The following is a 24270-nucleotide window of genomic DNA, read 5'->3' on the forward strand; positions in this document are numbered from 1 at the left end:
TGAGATAACACTTAGCTTTCTACTAGCCTTTTTATTTTTTCTCCCCCCAACGTATCGACTAATCTCTTTCTTTTTTTTTTTCTCTTCTTTGGCAAAATTTGGACAAAAAATAATCACGTTCAAACAACAGCAAAAAAAAGCCCTACCATCTGGTTGCGCTGCACTTGGTGACACAACTTTGGGAAGTGTCTGTTTTATACGACAACAAACAGCCTTTGTCCTTCATCACCAGAGATGACATGAAAAAGATGAGGCACGTTCATAGGATGTGAGTGCTGAGGCATTATAGGGGCTGTCTCTGAGGCGTCTGACTGTTTAAATAGTCTCCATATGAGCCGGGGCACTGCATCCGTCCTCTGCAGCCAACCTGCTCCCCTTCTTAGAGTGCATTGCAAGAGATTAATTTAATGCTCTGCCAGGATCATAAAGATCAAACAAGTGGAGAGATATCATTAAACCATTGGAATGTTATCTCATTTATCTAAACAAACTGATGCGATGAACGGCCTAATTAAAAAGCTCGCCATAAACAAAGCTTCGGATGGGGAGGCCTCTCCCCTCTTTAACAATGGAACACATTTATTTTATTAATCCAATGCATCGTGTATCATATCATTACAGTTCAATATATCTATCATTAATTTTATTCCCTTCACTTAAAGCTTTTATTGGAATTACTTTGGTTATTAGTTGGTTCTAATGTATTGGTTACCTCTGTATTTGGCTGCTACAATCTCTCTTATCTCGCTGCATAAACCTGTGCATGTTATTCAAATTGCCTCATTTATTATGATAGCTTCCTCATGTAAATTGTGCTGACTGCTCGCCCTTGCACAGTCCTCATTAGACTAATGAAAACCTTCAAACGAAAAAACTAAACAACCTGCCAAATAAAGGTCTGGGGTTATTATGAAAATTACAACTGTGGGAGCCGGGAGAAGCTCTCTTCATTAATTCATGCTCAGCAAATTGGTAACTAATTTAGTTGCACTCCTCTGCATTAATGGGTTATTTTATAAAAATGTTTTCCACAGCCCGAGACCTCTGGTGCACACACTGAAGAGCTCAGAATCCTAATCAAGTCCAGTGACATATTAGGAATTGACAATCTCAAAGATAATACAGCGTGTGTTTGCTAGTAGATGTGCGCGGGTCAACTAGTTAGAACTGCCGCGGATTGCTCGGTCATTTGCTTTCTCCTCTAATATTGTGAAGAAATTAGAGTCATTTGTGTTGATTATCTGAGTGTGGAGGAGGCACTTCAGCTGAGAAGGAAGATTTCTGCTGCCGAGGAAACATTCAGTTGATTTATGTGTGCGGATCCTCGGTTAAACCCTCGTTCTTTGTTTGCGTTACCCCGTTAGTGCAAATCTCTCCTTGTTTCACATACGAACACGCACGCACACACACACACATATGCTCGCACACGTGCAGTTAGACGGTCTGTGACCCATAAATTCAGCTCATGATCCTGCTAATTATTACTATTCACTGCTTCACACCCTGTGAGTGAAGGTCTAACACTGATCTTCACGTCAGCCTAGCCAACAGGGAACATACAGCCGAATGATTTCCATAGTGGTTTTATTATCATTATCAACCTCACCCCACCCTGCATCACCCAGCACAGCTCCGCTAAAACCAACAGAGAATACTGAAATCTATTATTTGCTTCATTTTGTATTTAATCTGCCATGCTTAGTAGATTTCTATCTGCTTCTTTTCTCATTTTCCTCTTCTTCATAATTCTCATCAACAACATCGTAATGAATTTATAAAAGCAATTAATAGCGTAAAGGCTAATCGGCTAATTCTGCATTTTATTTTGGTAGGAAAGATTAAAAACAATTGATATGTGTGGCAACAAATATCATATCTAAAAATAAATAATTAAATAAAATAACTGAGATGCAAAATCTGTGTGGAAATCAGACCTAGCTGACATTTAGTTGCACTATTAAATGTTTTTGTAGTTAATTAAGAGAACTCCAGGGGTGTTATTAAATCGCAGCATGTGCATTACAGGGGGCTGATATGATGTTGCAAATGTAAAACGTCCAAAGCCAGGTAAAGACACTTTCAAAGAGATCCAACAAGCAAAACACATGTGTGCAGTTAACTTATTTCTATGTGCCTGTGCAACAATGCGCACTAAACAGAGACATGAAGCCATAGAAGCAGCAGCACAGTCTGACATCATGACAAATGAAGGGCAGGATCAATCTTTAAATTAAAGGTTTAACATTTCTCAATTTTATTGCCAATATTCAAGGACTCAAATGGACTTTTAGGGCCCTTTTCATAAAGCTCTAGAAATATAACACTTTTCTTTTGATAATGGCATGCAGACTTTTCCCTTGTGGATTGTAAGTTTCTTTAGAAATCTGTGCAACGATGACAGTTGTAATGCTGGCAAATGTTGCTGCTGGTACAAAAAGTAAATCTGAGTTTATGAAACTTTTTGCTGCTCTTGACAAATTACACAAACTAGTGTATGACCTATTTAAAACAGGCATATGCAGCAGAGTGAGCAGAGTGACTTCAGTCATTCATGTCAGGGGGAAAAGGTTTGGTCAGCAAAATACTGTACACACCTGATCTGCAACAGTTCCGCAAGTCTGGTCTCAAACTGCTATGCAGATATATGATATAGCCTTGAAAGACTTAACTTTACTTTTCACAGTTGTGTATGCATGTCACAGCATTAAATTACTGCTAAGATGAGCAATGCAAGTACTGATTTTATAAAAGGACAGCTCTAATGATGCATTCACTCAATGCAAAATACCCAACATTAGCCTGATTGTGCAACAAGAGCTTGATTTTTATTAATGGCTTTATTTTGCATACTTTACCTACGCTGATAAAATGCACATCCCAAGCATTCCAAAAACAACCCAACATCGTGTGGAATTAAGCTTTCATACAGATTGAGTTTTGAGCTGCAGTGAGAGAATGAGCTCCGCCTGCAGCTCACTAAAGATGCCATAGCTAGAAGGAGGCCTTCTGGATAGGTTTCCTATTGAAACGTCAGTGCAAATCCTCAACTGCTTGTTTAAGGGGGAGTAGGTTGCGGTCACTGCGGTTGCCACATTTTGAGAGATTGCTGTGGAGTAAAGTTTGTCAGCCCTCAGGGGTTCCCTAATGGCCTTGGGCCCAATGCCCATTGCCTGTCTTGCCTGTTCTCCAGCTGCCTGTCTGACTGCTGTAAAACTTTAACAGAAAATAACTTTTACTCAAAATGTGAGGAGCGCTCATCCCAACGACTTAAAAGTCCACATGGCGCTGCCTCGACCTCCACAATTACCTGCCAAGTGTGAAGAGAATCTGATGAACAGTTGATGAAAAATGCAAAGAACCAAAAGCCGCACAACACACACATACAGAGATTTCACCATTTATTAGTGAGACTAGTGAATGGTCTGTTTAGTAAGAGTGTTAATGAAGCCCATCCACAGAGAATCTCTTCACTTTTTGTTGACACTGTTTCATAGAAATTAGTTGCATCTCAGTAAATAGGAATGGATGGAGCTAAAGGGAAGGTAATTTTGCCTAGAAGACGCTGGCATTATATTATAATTAAGTATTGCTTATATATTGTATGTATGTATGAATGTATGATTTGAATGTTCTCCTACTGGATGAGTGGACTGATCTTGGTGAAACTTTGGATAAACATTGTCTAGCCCACTGTGAGTCCCATATATGTAAGTATGTGCATGTATGTAGTTTGCTAGTTCTTCTAATGTATGCTGATATCAGACTTGAAGATTTACAGGTCCACACTAACTTGATGGCACCTTTAAATATTATCAGTAAACATTGCTTAATTTTGCTGGCTGTTCATGCAAATTTCTTCAGACTTATCACTGCAATTCCTTCAGTCCCCAGTAATGCATCTGCATTGTGTGAAGTAAATTTTAAAAAAATGTCTGTCAGGAAGTTTGAAAAACACACTGAAATACCCGAGATTGTGGCCATTCAAACTGTAACTGTTCAGCTTTCTCGAGAATTTAAATTACATAATTGAGAAACTGAAAAATATGTAAAAAAAAAAAAACCCCAACAAACAACAAATAACATAAGAATTTTGTGTTTCTACTTACTTTATGTGCTCTTGACTCATTTCAACTATACTACTTTTACTGTCATTTGTGGACACACTATAGTTTCTCTTCTCTCGTCTGATCTGTTTCCTCAGATATGGGCATGTTTCACTAGCTCTAAGTTCCCTCCCCTACCTCCAAAACATTCTGTCAGGCTAGAAGAAACACTGATAACGAAAAACTAGATAGCCAAGATATCCCTCATCTAAACAACACTTGCTCAGATGCCTGGACTGAAGCCCTTCAAGTCTAAAGTATATTAGAAAAACAGTTGTTCAGACACTTATAGAGCATGTAGTTGTAGACTAACATTCTCCCAAAAAATCTTTCTAACAAGAAATCTTAGAATGAGAGGCAGAGCCTTCAGCTCTCAGGCCCCTCTCCTGTTGAACCATCTCTCAAGCTCCTGGTGGACTAGTTTTCTGCACTCACCTCTTTTCACTCCTCCCCTGTTTATACGTCACTACTGCACTACTGTACGACTATAGTGTGTGTTTGGTCTTGTCTCCCATGGTCATGGCAGATGGCTTCCCCTCCCTGATCCTAATTCTGCTGGAGCTCTCTTCCTGTTAAAAGGGAGGTTTTCCTTCCCACTGTTGCTAAGTGCCTCTCATAGGGGGATTGTCTGATTGCTGGGGTTGTCCTTTTAATTGTGTACAATATAAAGTGCCTTGAAGCAACTGTTGTTATGAATCGGCAGTACATACATAGAACTGAACAGAACGGGGCTGAGACTTGACTCACCTTTATCAGCGTGCATCCTCTTTGCTTCATGGCTCATGTCATGGGCCAGGTCTCCCTCTTTAGGTCCCGGTGCGATGTTGGGTGACAGGCCAAGCAAGGCTTGGTTCATGGAGAGACCATTGTGGTGTGCGGCTGCATAAAAAAATCAGCAAAAAAAACCAAACCATTATTAGCTAGACAGGAGCTTAAACCTTCCATCTGTACAATCTGTAAAGCCCTTTAGAGGTTTTTTTTTCTTTATTTTTTCTTTATTTGTCTTAATAAATGTGCTGTGAAGCAATATATAATACGTACGTATCCTGTCTGAGGAGCTTTCTGTGTGGGCTGGGGAGCTGGACACACTGCTGCTGCGGTGGGACGATGGGTGACTACCTGGCCTCCTGTGGTCTTCTAAGGAAGGAGCAGGGGAGGGACTGTCCGGCAAACGTTCCTGCAACCCCAACAGCCACAAAACCACACATGCAAAATAAATATCCAGCGCAGGCTCGAGTGTTATGCCACGAGAAAGAGGGAACTGTGTTTACAGCAGCCAGCTGTTATTATGACATTGCTTGCTTTCTCTTTTAAAAATTTACCTTTATAACAGAGGTGACCATTCTGGAGGGCAGACTTTGGCCCTGTGCTGCGGCGGCCATATTTGCAATGGTGCTGAGGTGGTTCATCTGGCTCATCGCCATAGTGACAGAGGCTGGGGGCAGGCTGACTGGGATCAGAGGGTGTGGCATCATCATGAAGGGGAGTTCCAGGCCTGAGACACAGGAAGAGGTCGTTGGTTACTCAATGATGCATATTATGAGTGAGCTACCCACAGGGGAAACTTGGCTGAAAACTCAGAACCTGCTGGTGTTAATTCAGCAATCAGTAATTCCCACCACTGAGATCCCCTTTAAAATTGGTGTCCAATAACACTAAAGCTTTACAGAGCCAAGCGCCAGGAAAAGAAAGGAATAATTCAGATTAATCACGTCTCGGGTATCTTTCCATGTTAACACAATACACATAAATGTTTTACAGCACGTGTTAATAATAGATACTACTGCAATAATAATAAAGAAAATGGGGACGATAACTATACACACAGTCATTCAAAGACCAAAGTTTACACTGCAATAAATATGCATCAATTATTCTATGATGAATAAAAAGGGGCAAATTATGGAAATTCTCTCAATATTTACATATAAAAAAATATCTCGGTAAAAACAAGGGCAATCTTGAAAGTCATTACCCAAATGACTAGTTAAACGCGCTAATGACAAACAAGTAGCGCTAGGCTACAGTACGGCAATGACTTTAGGCTAATTATAGCCGCCGACAGTGCAGACCAAGAGACAAAGAGAAGAAGAGAATGAGACAAAAAAAAAAGAGTAGGTCGCATTCAGCTCACCCAATAATGTGATTTTCAGGGTTTTTTTCTCTATACGAACACACAAATTATTCCATTACAACATCAGAGATATCTTACAAATTTTCTAAATTATTCAATTGCTGTCTGGCAGTAGACGCCTAATTGGGGAAATTGAAGACATTAGCAGCGAGAAAATGTAAAGAAAGTCTAATAAAGATACTGCGGGTGGGGTGCGGTGGAGGGGGGGTTGTAGCTAGTCAAATAGTGGCCCTGAACTGCACTTCTGAATGGCTTAATGAAAACAAGCCAACTTTCAAAGGACATGAGCACAGACAGAGGGTCAAAGCTAGGTGTCTGTATCCCCCTCCCCTCTCCAGCCGTGGCACCCCCCTCCTTCCCCCCGCCCGTGCTCTACAGGGACTTTGAACTGGCAGGATCAAAAGTGACTGGGAACAGTTTGGTTTCATTCCTCCGCCACTCAGATGCTTTTCCTCAAATGCTTTAAAGAAAACCTCATAGACACTATTGGATCTGATCGAGCCTCTCTGTAGATTTTTTTTAACTCCTTTTTTTTCTGTCTTTCTTGGCAGCCCGGTTCAAGGTAAAAAAGAAAAAAAAGAAAGCTGTGTAGAGAAAAAGGAGGGGAAGAAAAAAAGATAGCACACTACAGAAAGCTATCCACAAAACAACTCCACTCTTCTTTTTTTGACAAAACATCAGTAGCCAAAGGGCAAGGAGATCTGCATGGCGAAGCCTCTAAAGAGAAGGACACTGGTTGAAAATGAAAGGACATGAGAAGTACTCCTCTCTGTCATTCCCCTCCTTCCAAAAGAAGCATTGATTTCCATAAGAAAGGTGGCATGCAGTTTCTCAGTGGCAAGTATTCCCAAACAATATAAAGCAGGGGAGATTAAAGAAAGGCGGAAGCCAAGCAGCACCTTGTATCAGCGCCTCTGCTGAAGCTCAGACTGAATCAATTACCACTCAGCAGGCTAAGCTCAATTAAAAAACACCACAGAGGGCCTGATTGCGGGGGTACTTACTGTAGGACAACATGGAGAGGTCTAGGCTACCTATCAGCCTTTCAAGGCCACTCAAGGGCCAGAGTGAAGAGACTTATTCTGCCTTTGAGGTGTCTCTATTACGCCCATTCAATCAAACGCAGCTACACACACATAAAGGTAGATTTTCACCATATCAATAAAGTATGAAAAAGAGGTGAAAAGTCACTTAAAATAACGCAGGTCTGCGCTTTGTTAGTAACATACCGCCACTTATCTCCCTGTCATATCTTTCTCTTGATGGCATGTGAATTTCATTGATGTGTCTCCACCTGACTGACAGGCTGGCGCGAAAACACAGGACCTCTGTTTGCTCTAAGGGGGTATTAGTCTCGCTTTCAGTGCCCGTCCAGCCCCTTTCTTGTCACCCCATCCTAAAGCGATGTTTCTCCCATAAAGACCCATTCAGGCCACTGTAGGGGAATGTGCCACGGGCCAACAAGGGTGCACCAAATCCTTTTATTTATGGCTGAAAGGAGCCAGGTGAGGAGGATATGCATTTATTCAAGGAATCTGGCATTTTCACAAGACAGTTAGAGTGTTTTCATCGCATTCATATGCAATTTCTTCTCATTTTCTTGATTTTTATTCTCATTTAAATGAAAGGACTATGAATAATTGCAACAACTTTTTTTACGTAGGTAACAATAAACAGAGATTTTTGCTTCTTTTTTTGTCCTTTTCAAAAACCAGAATGAAGAGACTCATTAATCGCTGTGATATTGTGAAGATATTCCAGTGGGCAAACTGTTAGAAACATATTTGTCAGTTTTCTGTTTATCTCTGAAATAGAAGTTCAGACCTGATGAGAGGTGAATTCCCACAAGCCCCCCTCCCAACCACCACCTCTCTCTTTCCTGAAGGGCAGACAATGCATTTGGAGTAATTTACCTGAAGTAAGCCTGAGGGACTTGCAAAGGTGAACTCCTATTTACCATCATTAAAACTACAAATCACTTAATACCAATATAAACAGCTCAGCTATTATGTCGTGCAGTGCTTGGGAGTTCACGCATGGATAAGCAAAGATCTGAATCGCGGAGGATGAATTGAATGAATTAAAACAGCCCTTGGTAGCAACATGATTAAAAACCTGTTACATCAGAATCAAACCTCACGGCTAATGGCAGGTTTGTTACTTATTAAAAAAAAAGATTTGAAGAAAAGTGGGAAAAAATGGATTGATTGACTGTTGAACGATTTAAAAAAATGATTAAAACGCCAGCAGTGATTTATTTTGGTGATTTGTGCCGCAGTTAATCCTCATCGACACAGAACTTCAGCCTTTTTGGCCATCTAACCCTACGGAGAAAAATAAGAGGAGAGGAGCTAAGCCATTGTCATTGAAAATGGGATGAGAAAGCAGCCGGGCCCCTTACCCTTAACTCTGTTGTGGACAGATTTCCCCTGACAAAAATTAAACTAGCTCCTACTTGGCACTTTATTATCTCTTCAACTGAATGATTTATTGTTTGTGGAGCGAAAGAACCAAAGAGAGGGGGAAGATTACATTTCCAGCCAAAGCTCAGGCCTGATCTCGTTTTTTACTCCCTCTGTCCAGGAAAAAAGCTCCCGACAAACAATAATGTCAGCTGTAATTGATCGGAGGTCGCTGGCTGGGCCTGCAGTAAAAGCGCACTATTTAAGCGACAATCGGCCCCGCGCTCTTCAGACGCTGGCTAATGAAGCTGTCTGTCTGGGCTATTTACCTTCTCTTAAATGGAAGGGGAGAGATGTACTGTAAGAGACAGGGCTGGAGAGGATCTGCCTCTCACTCCCGTGAAATAGGACCTGCACATGCCTCAGGAATGTATAATTGGTTGGCGCAGCCAAAGCTGGGGATCCGGTGCTAATTAAATGACTTGTTTAAAGCCTATCTGTCTTTGTTTGGGAGGCTCTGGGCTTCAGAACAATGCATTGTAAATGCTGTTGTCAAACAAACATTCCTGGTTATCCTTTGATTTGAATTGAACAAGACAAAGGGCTGATTTGCTCACTGCTAAGCCTTTGGTTTTCATGGTGTTGAGATATTTTTTCCTTCCCTCTTCTGATCTGTCAAACTGAACAGGGCCATTCCAGTCAAAGCTGCTAAATGGACTGACTCAGTGCACAATCCATACGCAGCTCGCCGCCGCAAAAACAATCTCCGTTTTCCCTCTTAATTGCGCTTGTAAAAATGCCCCCATGTTGTGTATGCATTTCTCCGACAAAGGTAAAGACGGTGGCGCGCACAAGGAGAGTCTTTGTTGTGGTCGTATCAAGGATTTGCACACTGGTCCCAAAAGGAAATGAATGGCTCATGAAAAAGTGTCTGTCACGCGGCGAGACATTTAGAGGTCTCCATAGCACTAATCAGCTAGTCGTCTTTACTATAACTGTTAATCTCCCTTTTTAAAAAAGGGGGGGAAAAGGAAGTCCTGCCACGGAGTAGGTGGACCGGGGGGGGGGTGTATGCATCAGATCAAACATAAGACACGGCCTCCATAAATAAGTCGTCTAGAATTGTGGTGCCACTTTAGACTACACAAGTGCATGCTTCCATGTGCTTGCTAGTCCCACATTCATATACACACAGGCAAACAAGAAAACACACACACACAGATGGCAGGTTCAGTCAAGGCTGGTGAGTCCTGTTTCTCATTAAAATGGGGGGAGAGGGGAAGGTTTCGAGCTTTGATGTAGCCACCCACAGCCCTTCAGTGTCATTGAATGAAACTTTGAAGCTTTTTGTGTTTACGTAGTTAATGCTGATAATAAAGCAAACATCTTGTCTTTGTTAAATACCTGCTGTCCACTCACGTATGCCTACACACACGCACGCACACTGCAAACGGGGACATAAAACGAATACATCTTGCAGCAACAAAGAGAGGTAAACATGAAAACACACGGCCGCACGCTCAGACAATGATGCAGTATGGATAATTGTGTAAAGTTACGCGCCGGCGCAAAGCCAGCCGAACATATAAACACATGCGGGAAAGAAAAATGCTTTACATTCCAAGAGCTGTAACGATTGGATGAATAACAAGCTATTAACGCATCAGCAGACAAAATACGCTCGACGTGCCAAGGCAAAGACGCGCAACTGAGGTGGGCATAGACTTTTTGATGAACTAAATCACGAAATGTAACAAAAAAAAAAAAGAAAGAAAACATGATAAGAAAACATTTCTGCTTTCATGAGGTAACATAATTGCTTTCCAAACCCAAACCGCTGGAGTGTAACATGTGGTAGAAATTATCAAGGAGACAGACAGAGGTGTTTGTCCATTAAGCGCATAAAAATCTAAGGCAGGCAACTTTTATAGGATAATTTAAATCCTCGGCTCTAATAGTGCGCATTCCTTATGAAAATTGGAAGATCAATCATCTCCGTGACAGATCTGTTGTGGAAGAAGTTCTCGCTATCTTTTAGGTGGTGGTGGTGGGGGGTGCTGAACACGTTTCGCCACCGCCCCACCTGTGCTACCCCCCCCTTCCCATTTTAGCTGTCTATTTGTCTCTTTGCTGAAAATGTTAACGAACAGGGCAATAATCAAGCCATATGCTTGCATGTGGCAAATCTCATTACAGTAAATGACCTTTACCAACCAATGCCAACATCCTTGTGCTTGATAACACAGAGCGTGCGGGGCGGGCGACACAATGGTGGGTTTTAGTTTACGCAGTCATGCGCGGGAGTATGTGTGTGTGTGTGCAGTTGGCCAAGACAGCCAGGCCTTCAGGACACATTAGGACACGGGAGGCATTCACTAATTTGGGTCGGAACCAGGCTCACTTCACATTTGCCACACGTCACTCCGAGGATCGCCGCGGAATCGGCGCAGGAGCTCCGACGCTGGATCACTCACAATAAGCGGTGGCACGGAAAGTGCTGCGAGCAGAAGAGGAGAGGCGAAGGAGAGGAGAGATATTACTAGCAGCTGTTACTACTGCGGCTGCAATATATTCAAGCCCAATCAATAAAGCTCCTACAGACAGTGACACCCAAGCAGACAGAGGAATCATTTTCATCTGATACTTAGCAAAGGCTCCCCCTTTTAAAAAGATTGCTTTCAGTCAATGACAACCAGTTGTCATTTGACTAAGGCTCCTGAAATGAAATATATTGACGAGTGTTATCAATCACGACCCACTCTGCCATCATATCAGTTTAGCCGGGATGGGGGTTGAGGGGTGGATGGTGGTGGTGGTAGGGAGGGATCGGTTTGCATGTGGTCATCGGATCATCTGTTTTAATTACAAAATTAGCATCACTACCTCCTGCGCTCTCACTTCCTCCATGACAAGCACCTCTCGAGAGAGAAAATCAGTAACGCTCAACCGTTGTCAGCGGGAGGTTTCCTTGAAATGCAGTTCAGTGTGGACTTTAACTGAGGCAGAGGACAACATGTTAAAATATACATAGATATATATTTGTTTGATTATTTGTCTGGAGATTCTAAATATCATTTATCAAGAAACGCCTTCCTTTGTTTGTTCACCCTCTGAAGGGCGTGCTGATTGTGAAATTCCTTTACGTTGTTTGAACTTGCTCACGCGCTCCGTCTTTATCTTGGTCCCAGAGGAGAGGCTTTGTGATGGTGAAGATGTCTGGGCTCAGGAAGGCTGATAGCTCTATTTGGATGAGGGTTCCCATATCATAATTGAGAGAAGAAGAAGAAGAAAAAGGGGGGAAAAAAGTGCTTTTGCGGAACACGACCAACTTTCTTTTCTGTCACGAAACGCTTTTTGAATCCTTCCCGGGCAATGCTACATTTTTACAGTGCAATCACAGTTAAAAGAGAACGCCATTTCGCTGTTGTCATCACCGCGCTGCCATTACTGTTATTGTGTACACACAGTAATATCATTACTCTATGCTAATGTTTCCTCTTAGACATAATCACGGGGAAATGAGAGCGCATGATATCCAGCCTCTAACGCTGCGCCATCTTAACTGTGCATGTGAAAACGGCTCCGCATCCGACGCAATCACACACCACGTATATTTCACATTGCTCCGACCTGCGAAAGCTCATCATCACCGAAAGGTTGAATGTCATTTATTACACGTATCACATTTACAGCAAGTGACATTGTCTTTTCAAATTGTGTTGATCTCTTCACTTTCAAAGGTCAGCCCCTTCCCTGGCTAAATTCAACCTGACAGAGAATAGTGAGGAGGGGACAGCCGAACACATGCATCACCCCGGCATCAAAGCGCTCCAAATTAATCTATCCAATTAATGAGGAATGAGGCCTAATGTTGATGAGGGATGACAACTCGACTGGTCAGTTGTTTTTTTATAGCTCTGCTCCTGCTATTGTGAGCTAACCGCAAGAGACAATCAAACAAATATGTCCATGACGGTTTGTCGAGTGCCGCCGCCTCTTCCTCTCCGTAGCGCCGCAACTCCGCTGCCACTCAAAGATGATAGAACTTGATATGGATCATTACGGAAATAATGTTTAATCAATTCCCCCTGTTATTGTAATCTATTTCTGCCGTTGTCTGCGTTTGTGTGTTTTGTAGCTACATCGGTGCGCCTCACAATTTCCCAATCATGCATATTCAAGTGTTACGCTGATGCTTAACAGCCGACGCAACCGGAATTAGAACGAGGACATTAGACTTCATTAAAAAGAGAAATGATTATCAGGTTTATCTTTTGAAATGTCTATTAAAATGTGTGTGTCGTTCTTCACTTATCTGTCACCTGGCTCCCATGAGCCTGGCAGCCTAATAGAGAGATGGTGAGGGCCAAAGCCCAAGAGAGCGACGGAGACCCATCAAGCTCTTCACTCAGACTGGAAGGCTGCCTGTCTGCTCTGCCACTCTCTGTCTCGCTCACTTACCACCACTAGCCCCCGTTTGCCCAACGCTGGCAGGTCAAAGAAATCCTGTTTTGTCTGGAGAAGGACCCTTGATATAAGAAGATGGGGAGAAAACCCAAATAAAATGTTGAATTGCATAAATTAGTCAAGACAATAACCTGCCGCTGTAAAAAGAGGTGTTATGATATGTTCGTGAAATGAATTCCATTCAGCCTATGGCTACAATCTAGTCTCTCCAAAGAGCTTTGGCTGACAAAGGCTCCCACAAGAGAGCTAGAGAGGAAGATGGATGAAGTTGCCCCTAGACACTCATATCAGGTCAGTATGTGCTTTATCCCCTAATGGTTAAGGTTAGGATTGAGTAGGGGGTGATACTAGATCTGAGCCTGAGGGCCACTGTTCTAGAGGAGAGGTGCAGGAAGTTGCCACCATCCTCCATCATGGCCCACATTCAGCTGCGCTGGGCCACCAGCACTAATGCAGCTAGCAGGTTGGAGCGCGTAGTTAGCTAGTTGGACGTGTCCTTCCACCCAGAGAGCTTTATTATTAGAAAGGACATAAACAGACTAATTAAATCGCAGCAGTGGAGCTGGGCTGACAGCTGGCACAGAGAATGTGACCAAACAGATCCCTATCAAAGTGCAAGAGCAGTGTCTCTCTATATGGGTCCTGCTTTTGTGTGCGTGGCTTTGTCTGTGTGTGCTGACACGCATGCCTGTATGTCCAGTAAATATACGCCCGGGTGCACGTCACCTCTACCCATTTTAGCCCCGTGTTCGGCTCACATTCGACGACTATCATTTCTCCACTCACACGCGCTGTCATCTTAATGTCTTATTTAGCAGCTTATCGCAAAGCACACTGACTCTCTTATATGTTCCAAAATTGCACAAATGCTATCCAACAGAGCAGTGAACACTCCAGTAATTAGTGCATGGTCTCAAGCCTGACTCCACTCAGCTCTGCAACATGGCCAAGCACGGACCCCATATAGAGAGGAGTCTAGTTATGCATTGATCTCAGAAAATTAAGGCTAACTGCCCCAGACTGCGGCGTCTTGATGTACCTTCTGGATGAGCAGTGTACTATACTTTGTGTTGTTTGTGGCGTAAACACGGTGATTTTTTTTTTCTCACTCGCCACGCTTTAAAATAAATACATGCTAAATAATTAATGACCCCGCCCACCCTAAAAGGTAAAACCACTGATGATGAGAAAATATGGCCTTAACAAGTCAATAATGGCGAGTGCAACAAGAACAGCCTAATCAATGCGGCTGCAACGTTTGCAAACAAGGACTTGAATTATAACGCCAATAATTGATCCCTTCCATTTTTTTCTCCCCACCTCCTTTCCCCTTCATGTGATGTCATTGTTTATTGATTGCTTCTCGCCCGTGAGGGATGATGGGAAGTTTCGGAGTTTGTTTTTTGCTGCGACTTTTGCCCCTCCCACCTCCCCTCCCACATCCAAATACACCACCCACCAACCCACCCTTCCTCCATTTGAAATTTGCAAGCTGTAGCACCAGCTTAACCAAAAAGGATTAAGTCCCATACCCAACTGAGAACACAGATAATGCTCAGTAATTGGTAAAAAATGAAGATGAATGGGACAGCTAGATAAGGACCAATTAGCTGCTGGGAGTGTACAGCTGTGGTCTCCTCACAGAGCGCTCTCAGGGGCCAAGGCCCCCTCTTCCTCGCTCTCTCTCTCACACACACACATACGCACGCAGGCACACGCGCGCGCACGCATGCAAACATGCAAGCGTGAGGGTAGGGCTTGCAGAAATTAGCCTGATGACCCTGGAAAGAGAGAATGATGCTTCCTCATCATCTCACCCAGAACCTCTTTCCCTCAACTCCTCACTCAGTCAGGCAAGACTCCAGGTACCTGTCACCACCCGTCCAAACTTCAGACTAGCATGAGGCTTTCCACTCCCCCACCCGCCCCTGTTGGGCGCAGGCAGCCTGGACCGAAGCCACAGATGTTGAGACAAAGGCTTTTCAGGTTTTCATGCATCGCTCCTTTTAAAGCTTCGCTGTGATGTTACAGTGCGGACTCGGAAGAGTTTTTTTTTTTTTTTTTGGTAGATTATGTTAGCAGTGACAGTTGTGTCTTCTCCTTCTACCGCCGCGCTGTTGTTTAGCCGGCATGTCGTGGCATCATCTGGCTGATGACAGTGGAATTCCCATATCTAATTACAAACAGGATTTCAGCTCCATTAGAGTTGTGTGGTGAGGAGTCAGATGAGTGGCAGGGCAGCACCCAGTGGCCAAAGAGAGACAGAGGGTGAAAGACAGAGAAGTAAGTGAGACAGAGAAAAGAGGACAAAGGGTGAAACCCCTGCCTTATCGTCTCAACCTGATTTTTTGTTGGTTCTTTTTGAAGCTCCGAGAAACACTTTTTTCCCCCCTTCTGTAACTGGAAAAAAAACAAACCCAATTCCTTCTCTTGGAATTGGCAGGTGTTTGTTAGTGGGCAGCTGACAATATTTTTTCTCCCAGTAATGAAGGTTGTGGCTGGGGTCAATGCACTGGGAGGGAATGACAGGCTGTTTATCCCCCTCAAGGCCAAGCGCCACACGTGTTTTGCTTGGTCTGTGATCTGTAATTGTGGCATTTCCTGAGAGGCGCAGGAACAATCCACATTGTGCTTTGAGAGCTCTCCCTCTGCCCAACTAAAGAGTGCGAGGGAAAATCAAAGAAAGACCCCACACACGCGCACACACACACACACACACACACACCATCCTGCCTCTCTTTACATTTTGATGTCATTCCATCTCCGTATCTTTTTTACCCTTCTCTCCTGCCTCCCCTTCTTCATACATATCTATTTCCTTCTCTCCATCTCTCACTCAGGATGTTTGGTTATTTTGGCAGAGAGTTGAACTGGCTGTTTTTTTTCCTTATAATTAATAACATTGATGCAAACAGGAAGGTCTAATTGTGATGAATATTTAATGTGAGGGAGAAACATTAGCCTGTTCAATTTACATCAACACAAAGACAGCGGCGGGCAATCCAACTCTACAAACAGTACAGAGTGTCCTTCACTGGCTGGCTCTGCTGTGCTTTGCTTTAAGCGCTTCACAATACAAGAACTGCTTCAGACAAACACTGAGATGAGGCACCTGTATTCTGTATTTTAGCCCGAGGAGGCTTTTTTTCTTTTTCGTTTCCCCTCCACGGGTTGATGTAGTGGCTCTTTTCTGATTAAATGGATCTATGTCCTTAGTGGTATTATCAGAAGGATGCTCATTATCATATCAATTCCTATCGTGGATGGTAACATAATTTGTGTAAGTAAACACATCCGTTTGTGTGGGTCTTAGTTTAAGCCGGTTGATTATAAAACGCCAGTCCATTTCCTCAGAGCAGCTGTGGTCTGAGTCTGTTTTAAAAACAGCATGAAGTCATTCCCCAGTCAGCACTCTGAACAACAGTCAGTCCAGTCCCAACAAAAGCCCCAGCCAAATGCATTTCCCCCTCTGCTACATCAGTCAACTGATTTATACGTCTCGATAGCTATTGGATAATAGGCTCAAGTGCTGGATATATTAGGGATTCGCACTTCAAAAAAATAAGAAAGCAAAAAAAAAAAAAAAAAAAAAGCTCATAAATCAAACCCGAGCGAGCCACTTTATGGAATCTGAAGTAAAATCTGTAATCAGGCTTCCTTGTTAAGTCTCGCAACTGTGGAATCCCAAAATGCCTTCATTAAAAATAAAACATGTGAAGCAAAGTCTGGGGCTAGATGAAGAAGACAACATGCTGCTAGCTTGTGTTTCATGGCTCTGCAGTGCAGAGCGGGCCATATATCTCCAGCGTATTATCAGGATGACTCCTGCTGGCCACCCTGTCACAGGAGAGTGCTTGATATAAACAAGAGATTGCTGCGACACCCAGTAATCAATATTAGGATGGTTTCAGTACCAAACATCATTTGTCTCTGCGACCATTCCTTTGACCAAACGAAGCATTAATTCAAATCATAAATCTGAGCTGATTTAAATCCGAGGAGAGTGAGGGAGAGAGAGGGGCCCCTGTCTGACTGCCTGCCCCTAATGATTTATTTTCTACATTTCTGCGAGCGAGAGATTTGTCCATACTCACTGACAGGTCACCTTCAAACGCCAGTGGCAGACTGTTCATCACCATGCAGACGAGCATCTCATCGCTGCGAGTAAATATTAAAGGAAAAGAATCCAATTGATTGTGGATGGGCCGAGAGGCGTCACTGCCATATATTTCACTCAGAGAGCTAATGCTGTGGCCCATGCACCCACACCTAGAACTGCTCCCCCTTGCCAGAATTATGATTCTACCGGGAGCCTGTGTGGCTGGCTGTGGGCTCAAGGTTACAATTTAAATTGTAAAAAGATAAAACAGTTTCTTATTAGCTCCATTGCCACAGCCTTGCTGTTAGTACTCACATTTATCTTTATTTCCGTGACCTCGCAGGCTCGTATTCTCTCTCTCTCTTTTTTTTTTTTTTACACACTCCATTCTCTCGGAGTGATGACCTCACACTTTATGCATTTCGCATTGTTAAATCTGCTTAGAAACACATCCTGTTTTCATCTCGCACGCCACAAGCTCCATGGTGTCAAGTATTATTGTCGAAATGTGTTCAGGAGTCAAGCCATTTATTACAGTAAGTGAATCAAAACCTCAATTTAGCAGGCAAAGCTACGGGGATTACACTTGGTTTATAATTCGGAACGGGCTCATGAATCCGCGCTAACATACATTATCATTCTCTTTAATACACTAAGTGCTCGTGTGTGATATTGCAAAAAATCCTTCTGCATTTTAGGGCTAATAATTAATTGAAATGGCACATAGTGAAAAACCAGAGCTCTCACAGCAATTCAATTAGACCTTGTTAAAAGCTGATAGCTTTGGGAAACTGTGTTCACAGTTTCACTTAGCTATTAGGAGTTGTTTTTTTTTCTTTCAACATAAAACACTTTCGGAAAAACATGACTTACATTACTAAAGCGGGCATTCCCAGTGCATACAAAATAACTAAAATCAATAGTTTATTGCTTTATAAACTTTGAGAAGGCAGCAGCACAGTGGAAAGAGCATCTCATGAAAGAACACCGTGCGAGTCTTCGGTTTAAGGCAAGCTGTGTGTCTGTGTGTGCCTCTGTGTGCGTATAACCTTTTTATTACTTTTGACAAAGCTCCATTGACACAAAGAACAGTGTGTCTGCTTTAATGACGAGGTGTAGAAACGACCTTCTTCTTTGACATATTTCAGTCTAAACCTGCTCTGGAATTATTGTTATTTTGGACTTTTTAGCCTCGGCTGGAAAGAAAGGAGGCAGGATACATGTAAAGAGAGAATGAAGGGTTTGATTGCCAGCATTGTTTTTTTGCCTGCTGGGGTACCTTTGGAACAATGCATGGAACCGCATAAGCTTTCACTCTTGCAAATCAAAGCAAATTTGCTCAAACTTACTGACAACCCTGACAAAAATGGAACTTGTTTAATAACCAGTCTGCATTTTTCCCCCTAATGTGTTGATTCTCGTTTTATACGGCCGAGGATTGAGATGTGTATAATACCCTGCCTCTCTGGACATTTTCTGTCTAATTTTTTAAACAGATAATTGTGCAGTCTTGGAACAGTTATGAGTTCTTTGAGCGTGTGCTGAAACGGTGACAAGTGTGCAGGTCTTCGCATGTGTTTGTGTGCGGCTTGCATTTTTTTCCCACTAATGCGAGATGTATTTGTGACAGTGTGTGCGTGTATGAAGGGCATCCTCACCGACACTGGAGCTGAGGTCTCCATTCTCTCCGTCGACCCCGTGGTGGTTGGCGTTGCCGTGGTAGCTGCTCATTGCCTCCAGCTTGATCTTCTTGACCTTCATGGCCTCTGCGATGGCTGCGTTGGCAGCTGCTGCCGCCGCTGCTGTCAGGCCTGGAGAGAAGAGGCAGAGGAGACAGTGCGCTTACAGACCGCTACATGTCTGCTGTGGCTGAGCCACTGCACCTGCGAAACCTTTCAAAAAGCCTCCTTGGCAAATAAAAAAATGAAGGAAAAAGAAAACAGAGGGCAGACTTTTGAAATAATAAAACAATGAATAATTTTATACACTATGGGGAATAAGCTCCTGCGAGATCACGACTTTGTTTTTCATCTTCTGACAGGGGATATCTTCACAGCGGGTTATCATGCTGATGAGATGGATCCCCGTGTGTGTGGCAGCATATGATTTTTATGAATGTTTCAGAGACTCTGGCATTCCTCGCCGCTCTGTATTGATGTATTTGTACCTTGATGGAAAAAGATGCAGTCAAGATAACAGCGCATGATGCAAGCACTTTGTGTGTACAGCTTATAATAGTGAATGAGGAATAGTGATGCAGTGTGACACAGCGACGGGGGATGGGGGGGGGGGGGGGGGGGCAGGCATTAAACATTAAGTAAAGCGGGTTAAAGTGAACAGACATAGGGGCTGAGCTGCGTCTTCTGAATCTTATTGTGGAGGGTACTTCAGTGATACCGTCTAATGCATTCATCAGAGCTAATCGACCTGAATAATACCTCACAGTGCTGCTCGTGTTTCTTACAGCAATACATTGTCGTGCCTCATAATAAGAGGGCTCTTCTCACTGTCAAGGCGAGTCATCGGGCACAATGGAATCCTATAGACAGACCAGCAAGTTTAATAGTTAGAGGGCCATGAGTGAAAATTAACTAAGGAATGAAGAAGGAGGCAATATGTGAACTTTTGTATCATCTCTTATTTCAAAATGTTCTGTGGTCTGCAGAAGTACGAAACTGATGAGGCAACAGGTCAAAAGTGGCAATGAGCTTGGCTCAAATATACTCAAATATTCATACTGGTTTTTTGTACGGAGATGATATGGGTTATTTAGTAGGCTTCTCAAGAGAGAACCAGTCAACCAGTTGTGGTAGATGGCTGCCCCTCTGTGAGCCTTGTTCTGCCTGAGGTTCCTTCCTGTTTTTTCCTTCCCACTGTCACCAAGTGCTGGCTCATAGAGGCTCATCTGATTGTTGGGGTTTCTCTGTATTATTGTAGAGTCTTTACCTTGCAATATACAGCTCTTTCAGAGGTGACTGTTGTTGTGATTTGGCACTAAATAAATAAACCTGGACTGAATTGAATTGAACTGAATTTGAATGTATTTGAGAATTTTACATGGATTTACTTGAGGCCAAAGTTAGCTGCTTCGTTAAACTACATGAATACTGACACCACTGAATCCCCTCTGTGATCTCAAAATACATCCCGAAATAGCAAGTTTAGACGTGGTCATCCACTTTAATGAAAATGAACTTGATGTGATTGACATAGTAGGTCTAATATTACAGCCATACATATGCTGAGCACACTGCAGAGATCATAAAGCACTGGTCTGTCATTGTGGTAGTTCCAGGGTTCTGGTGTATTGAACGTGACTGAAATCTTTATTCATGAGGCTGGTCTCAAACAGCAGGGACAGATAGTGCTAAAGCTCCTCTAGGCTTGGCGTGTCTCAGGAGAGTCCCACGACTCTTCTCGCCAGCCCCAGCAACAAAATCAAAGATGCATGGCAAGAAAAAGATATGTACCTATTACTGGAATCACTCATATCCACAATACGGTATATCACCTGCCCTTTCACTGGGTGCTGCTTGTACTTGATATGCAGGTTTGCCTTACGTTTGACGCAGAACAAAGCGGCGTCTCCGTTTATCATCGCTAAGCTGTCACGTCTCCGTGATGGGACTCAAAGCAGCTATTAGCCATGCATTTGAGGGGAGACACAAGTACAAGGAGAGGTAGAAATCAAACACGTGGCTCTAATAGATACATGCCAGCACATGCAAGCGCTAACAGACACACACACACTGACAAACACGCACACAAGAGCATACCGGCCTGGACACCCTTTCCTCTCATCCCCAGCTGATAGGCAGATGGTGAGAGTCACTCTGAGCCTCTGACATGGAGGTGCATATAATTTAAAGCCTTGTTTGCATCTTAAAATACATCAGTACCATATTGACGTACAGTATACATCATGTCAGCGAGGGCCCTCTCGTTTGCAGTGGGCCCTGGCTGCTGTTCCATATGCATAGGCTGGGCAGGAGGAGGGGGAAAACAGCCATTGCCTCATAAGAAGGTGATACTTCTCCACATAATGAATGTGGCCTCTGCCCAGTCTGAAGGTCAGCCTTCATTTGTGTATAATGGGCAAGAGTCAACTGTTTTCCAAATGAGACGTATGCAGAACAGACTGCCGAGTAAATATTGAAATCACCTCTGGGCTGTTTGTGTGATAAATTCCCCCCACAAATCAGGTGCTGCTAAAAGGAGTGCAGCAATGGAGCTTTCTGATGCTCTCTAACTTGTAGGAATACGGTGGTTTATTGCACTGCAGCCTATCTGTCCTCAACACATATATATAATATAATTTTTTTCTTTAGTCGACTAAACTGTAGAGCCACTAAAGCAAAACGGAAACGGAAAGTAGGAGGTGATGAGTTTTGATCAAACGTTTAGCGAGAAAATAAAGGCTAGGAAATTGATTCGTACCATTGTGAAACGGATGAAATGATCACTTTTCCATTTTTCATTTATCATTCGCCCGCAACATCCACCCCTGTCTTTGACTAAGTGACACACTCCATAAATCGAAATCTTTGTTCTGATAATTGCTTCATTTCGCCGGATCAATTGTCATATCCACACAACGCACACCTCAATACAGCGCATGTAATAAGGAAGCCAGGGAGATGTTGGCGCCCAACAACAAGTCTATTAAGCCACTAGAAGTCTAAACGTCAACAGGACCAATCCCACTCGGTGCTAATCTGCATTCATTACTATGCAAACAAAACAATCCAGCCTCATATAGTCCTTCAAAGTCACCTTTAGATTCAGACACTTTTCTCATATAGACGCGCCGGCGAGTCCGAATCCTCCAGAGCACAAAACTAACAGCGCATCACGGTCGCATGTTGAGAGTCACACCAGCAAGGAAACAGAAAGGGGGGAACATTTCAACAAATAGAGAATAGCATGGTACTGTCACATGGGGAGCACAAAACAGCAAATAACAGAGACAAGGTCTGATGGTAGCCCTTGGAGCAGCTGTCATATTAAATAATAATGAAGGATCTATTAATATGCAAAGGAAGCAGCAGCCGACTGGCTTAACGCTGTCATGCCTCTGCATATTGTCAGGATCTTCATCATTAATTAACATGCTAGCTGCCCCATACCTGCGCCAATGTCAGAACATTCTTACAACAAACACCCCAATGCCTGTGCCCTCCGCAACTAACTCTTATAATTAAATTAAAATCAGATTAACTTCACATCAGTACACAAAAGACCGACTTTTACGACTTTCTCTTGCAGTGATTGCAACTCACCCCCCCCCCCCCCTCTCAAAAAAAAAAAAAAAACCCAAACAAAAAACAAGAGCTCATCTGCTGTGTTTCTGTTCTCCTCTCTGTTAGGGACTGCACCATGGGCAACAATGAAAACGGGCAAGCAGGATAAATAGGGAAGAGACACTCCATGTCAATGAGCATGGCCGCCTAATTTTATGCATGGACTGGTGGCAGCACAGCAATGACAAACTGGGGATGGGAACAACGCGACTCTTAGGTACACTAAACCACTTGAACTGTGCTATCCACATCATGACAAATTTAGTATCAATTACAGAGCGTGCTAACCTTATGACAAGCGGCGGACTCAAAGAGGAGGGGCAGAGGCACAAAGAACTGACACTAAATTACCTGGCGCATACTGGATCTATTTTAAAGCAGCTTGAAGTGGCGATGGATTAGATGATCCACTCTGCAGCAGGGGATGACGTGCTAATTGTACACTGAAAGAGGATAAATATTACTGTATGTTTCCACTTACAGCACTCGTGAGAAGAAGAAGCAACTCTCTGTGTCGCTCTTAAAGCGAGGCAATGCCAGGAGGCATTAGGAAATATTGTTGTTGGGGTTTTTTTTTTATCAGCAAAGTACAGGATGCACCTCGGTAAGATGTAGGTGACATTCATTTCTCTAATGGTAAATGCAGTACTCTTGCGTTATTCAAAAGATTGAAGCCATATCCAGGACATAAATGAATTATATTGAAGCTGCTGCTTAAGTAGTGGCCAGAGTGTGAGTGGAGGCCACCTCTCCACTTTAAAGGAGATGTCATCTCAGTGTGGTGTCAGTCCACAGCAAATAATCCGATTTGGGGGCCAATCTGCCTGTAATGCATCAGCAACTGGAAAGGCTCCAGCGTAAACCCCTGCCCCACACCCCCTTCCTCGGGGCATGAAGTATGCACACGTTCAGGCACTCACACAGACACACGTGTGCCTTCACACATGTCCTTAAGTGTAAAACTAAGCACTAACTCAGCACATTAAAACGTCCATTTCTAAATGGAACTGGTGTATGTTAACAATGTGTCTCACATCCACTCTCTGGTCCTGATGAGTGAAGACGACATTTGTTCTCATGCACTTCTCACATGTGACCGATACAGCCACCGAACTTAAATCTATGACCTTAAGTCTGACGCTTCAAAAGAGCTGCGCCAAAAAAAAAAAGAAGGAAAAAAAGAAATAAAATAAAAGGGAAAACTGTAAAACGGTTAAGTAAGTGCCTGTCATGCTGCTCTTTGAAGCTGGGAGATGAGATAATTGAACAACTTCCTGCTTCGATCTCAAGATGAAACGTTTTTGCCAGTTTGAGCAATAGTTAACCACTATTACCATATTTGTTAATGCTGCTTATCTCCTTGGAACATCAGCAGAGGGATGACATGTTACTGTGAACCAAACACTGTGCGCTCTTCATCCGCAGCCCAAATGAAAAAGGGCGCAGCTATTTTGTGGGCGGCTCGAAGAATTGGTGAAGCCTCGGGAAGAGCTGTCGGCCCGTATTCTGTCTTTCTGTGCAGGCGCTAACTCATCTGAAAAATGAACTAATGTGACATGACACGATGGTGTAACTATTTAAGACAGTCTCTCAATGTCGTTTTTTATCATCAATCAGAACATTTGGACATGACAGGGAGATCAATTAGTCGCCTACTTAGATGCTAACTTATGTGTGGTCAATTATACTTAATTACTAATCTGTCAAAGTCTGTAACTTCCTTGACGTTTAATGCTTAATACTATCATCAAAACAATAAATGGTT

The 24270-nt window shown here is 43.1% G+C and overlaps 1 protein-coding gene across 3 annotated transcripts in view; it reads right to left on the minus strand.

Annotated features, from left to right (window-relative positions):
- Positions 1-24270, minus strand: part of dachd (dachshund d) — a 92137-nt gene that overhangs the window by 19895 nt on the left and 47972 nt on the right. For 2 of the 3 annotated variants that reach the window (XM_085250410.1, XM_085250408.1), the window contains exons 3-6: positions 18864-19016; positions 5425-5598; positions 5145-5288; positions 4851-4982 (exon numbers count right to left, since the gene is read on the minus strand). In XM_085250410.1, coding sequence (XP_085106536.1) covers positions 4851-4982; positions 5145-5288; positions 5425-5598; positions 18864-19016 — 603 coding nt within the window. The remainder of the gene's footprint in view (positions 1-4850; positions 4983-5144; positions 5289-5424; positions 5599-18863; positions 19017-24270) is intronic. The other variant, XM_085250409.1, reaches the window with a different exon arrangement.

Source organism: Mchenga conophoros, linkage group LG16 (assembly GCF_057382185.1).
Source record: "Mchenga conophoros isolate Kocher_MC1m ecotype Shallow Benthic linkage group LG16, M_conophoros_male_GT1.1, whole genome shotgun sequence".
Classification (NCBI taxonomy): domain Eukaryota; kingdom Metazoa; phylum Chordata; class Actinopteri; order Cichliformes; family Cichlidae; genus Mchenga; species Mchenga conophoros.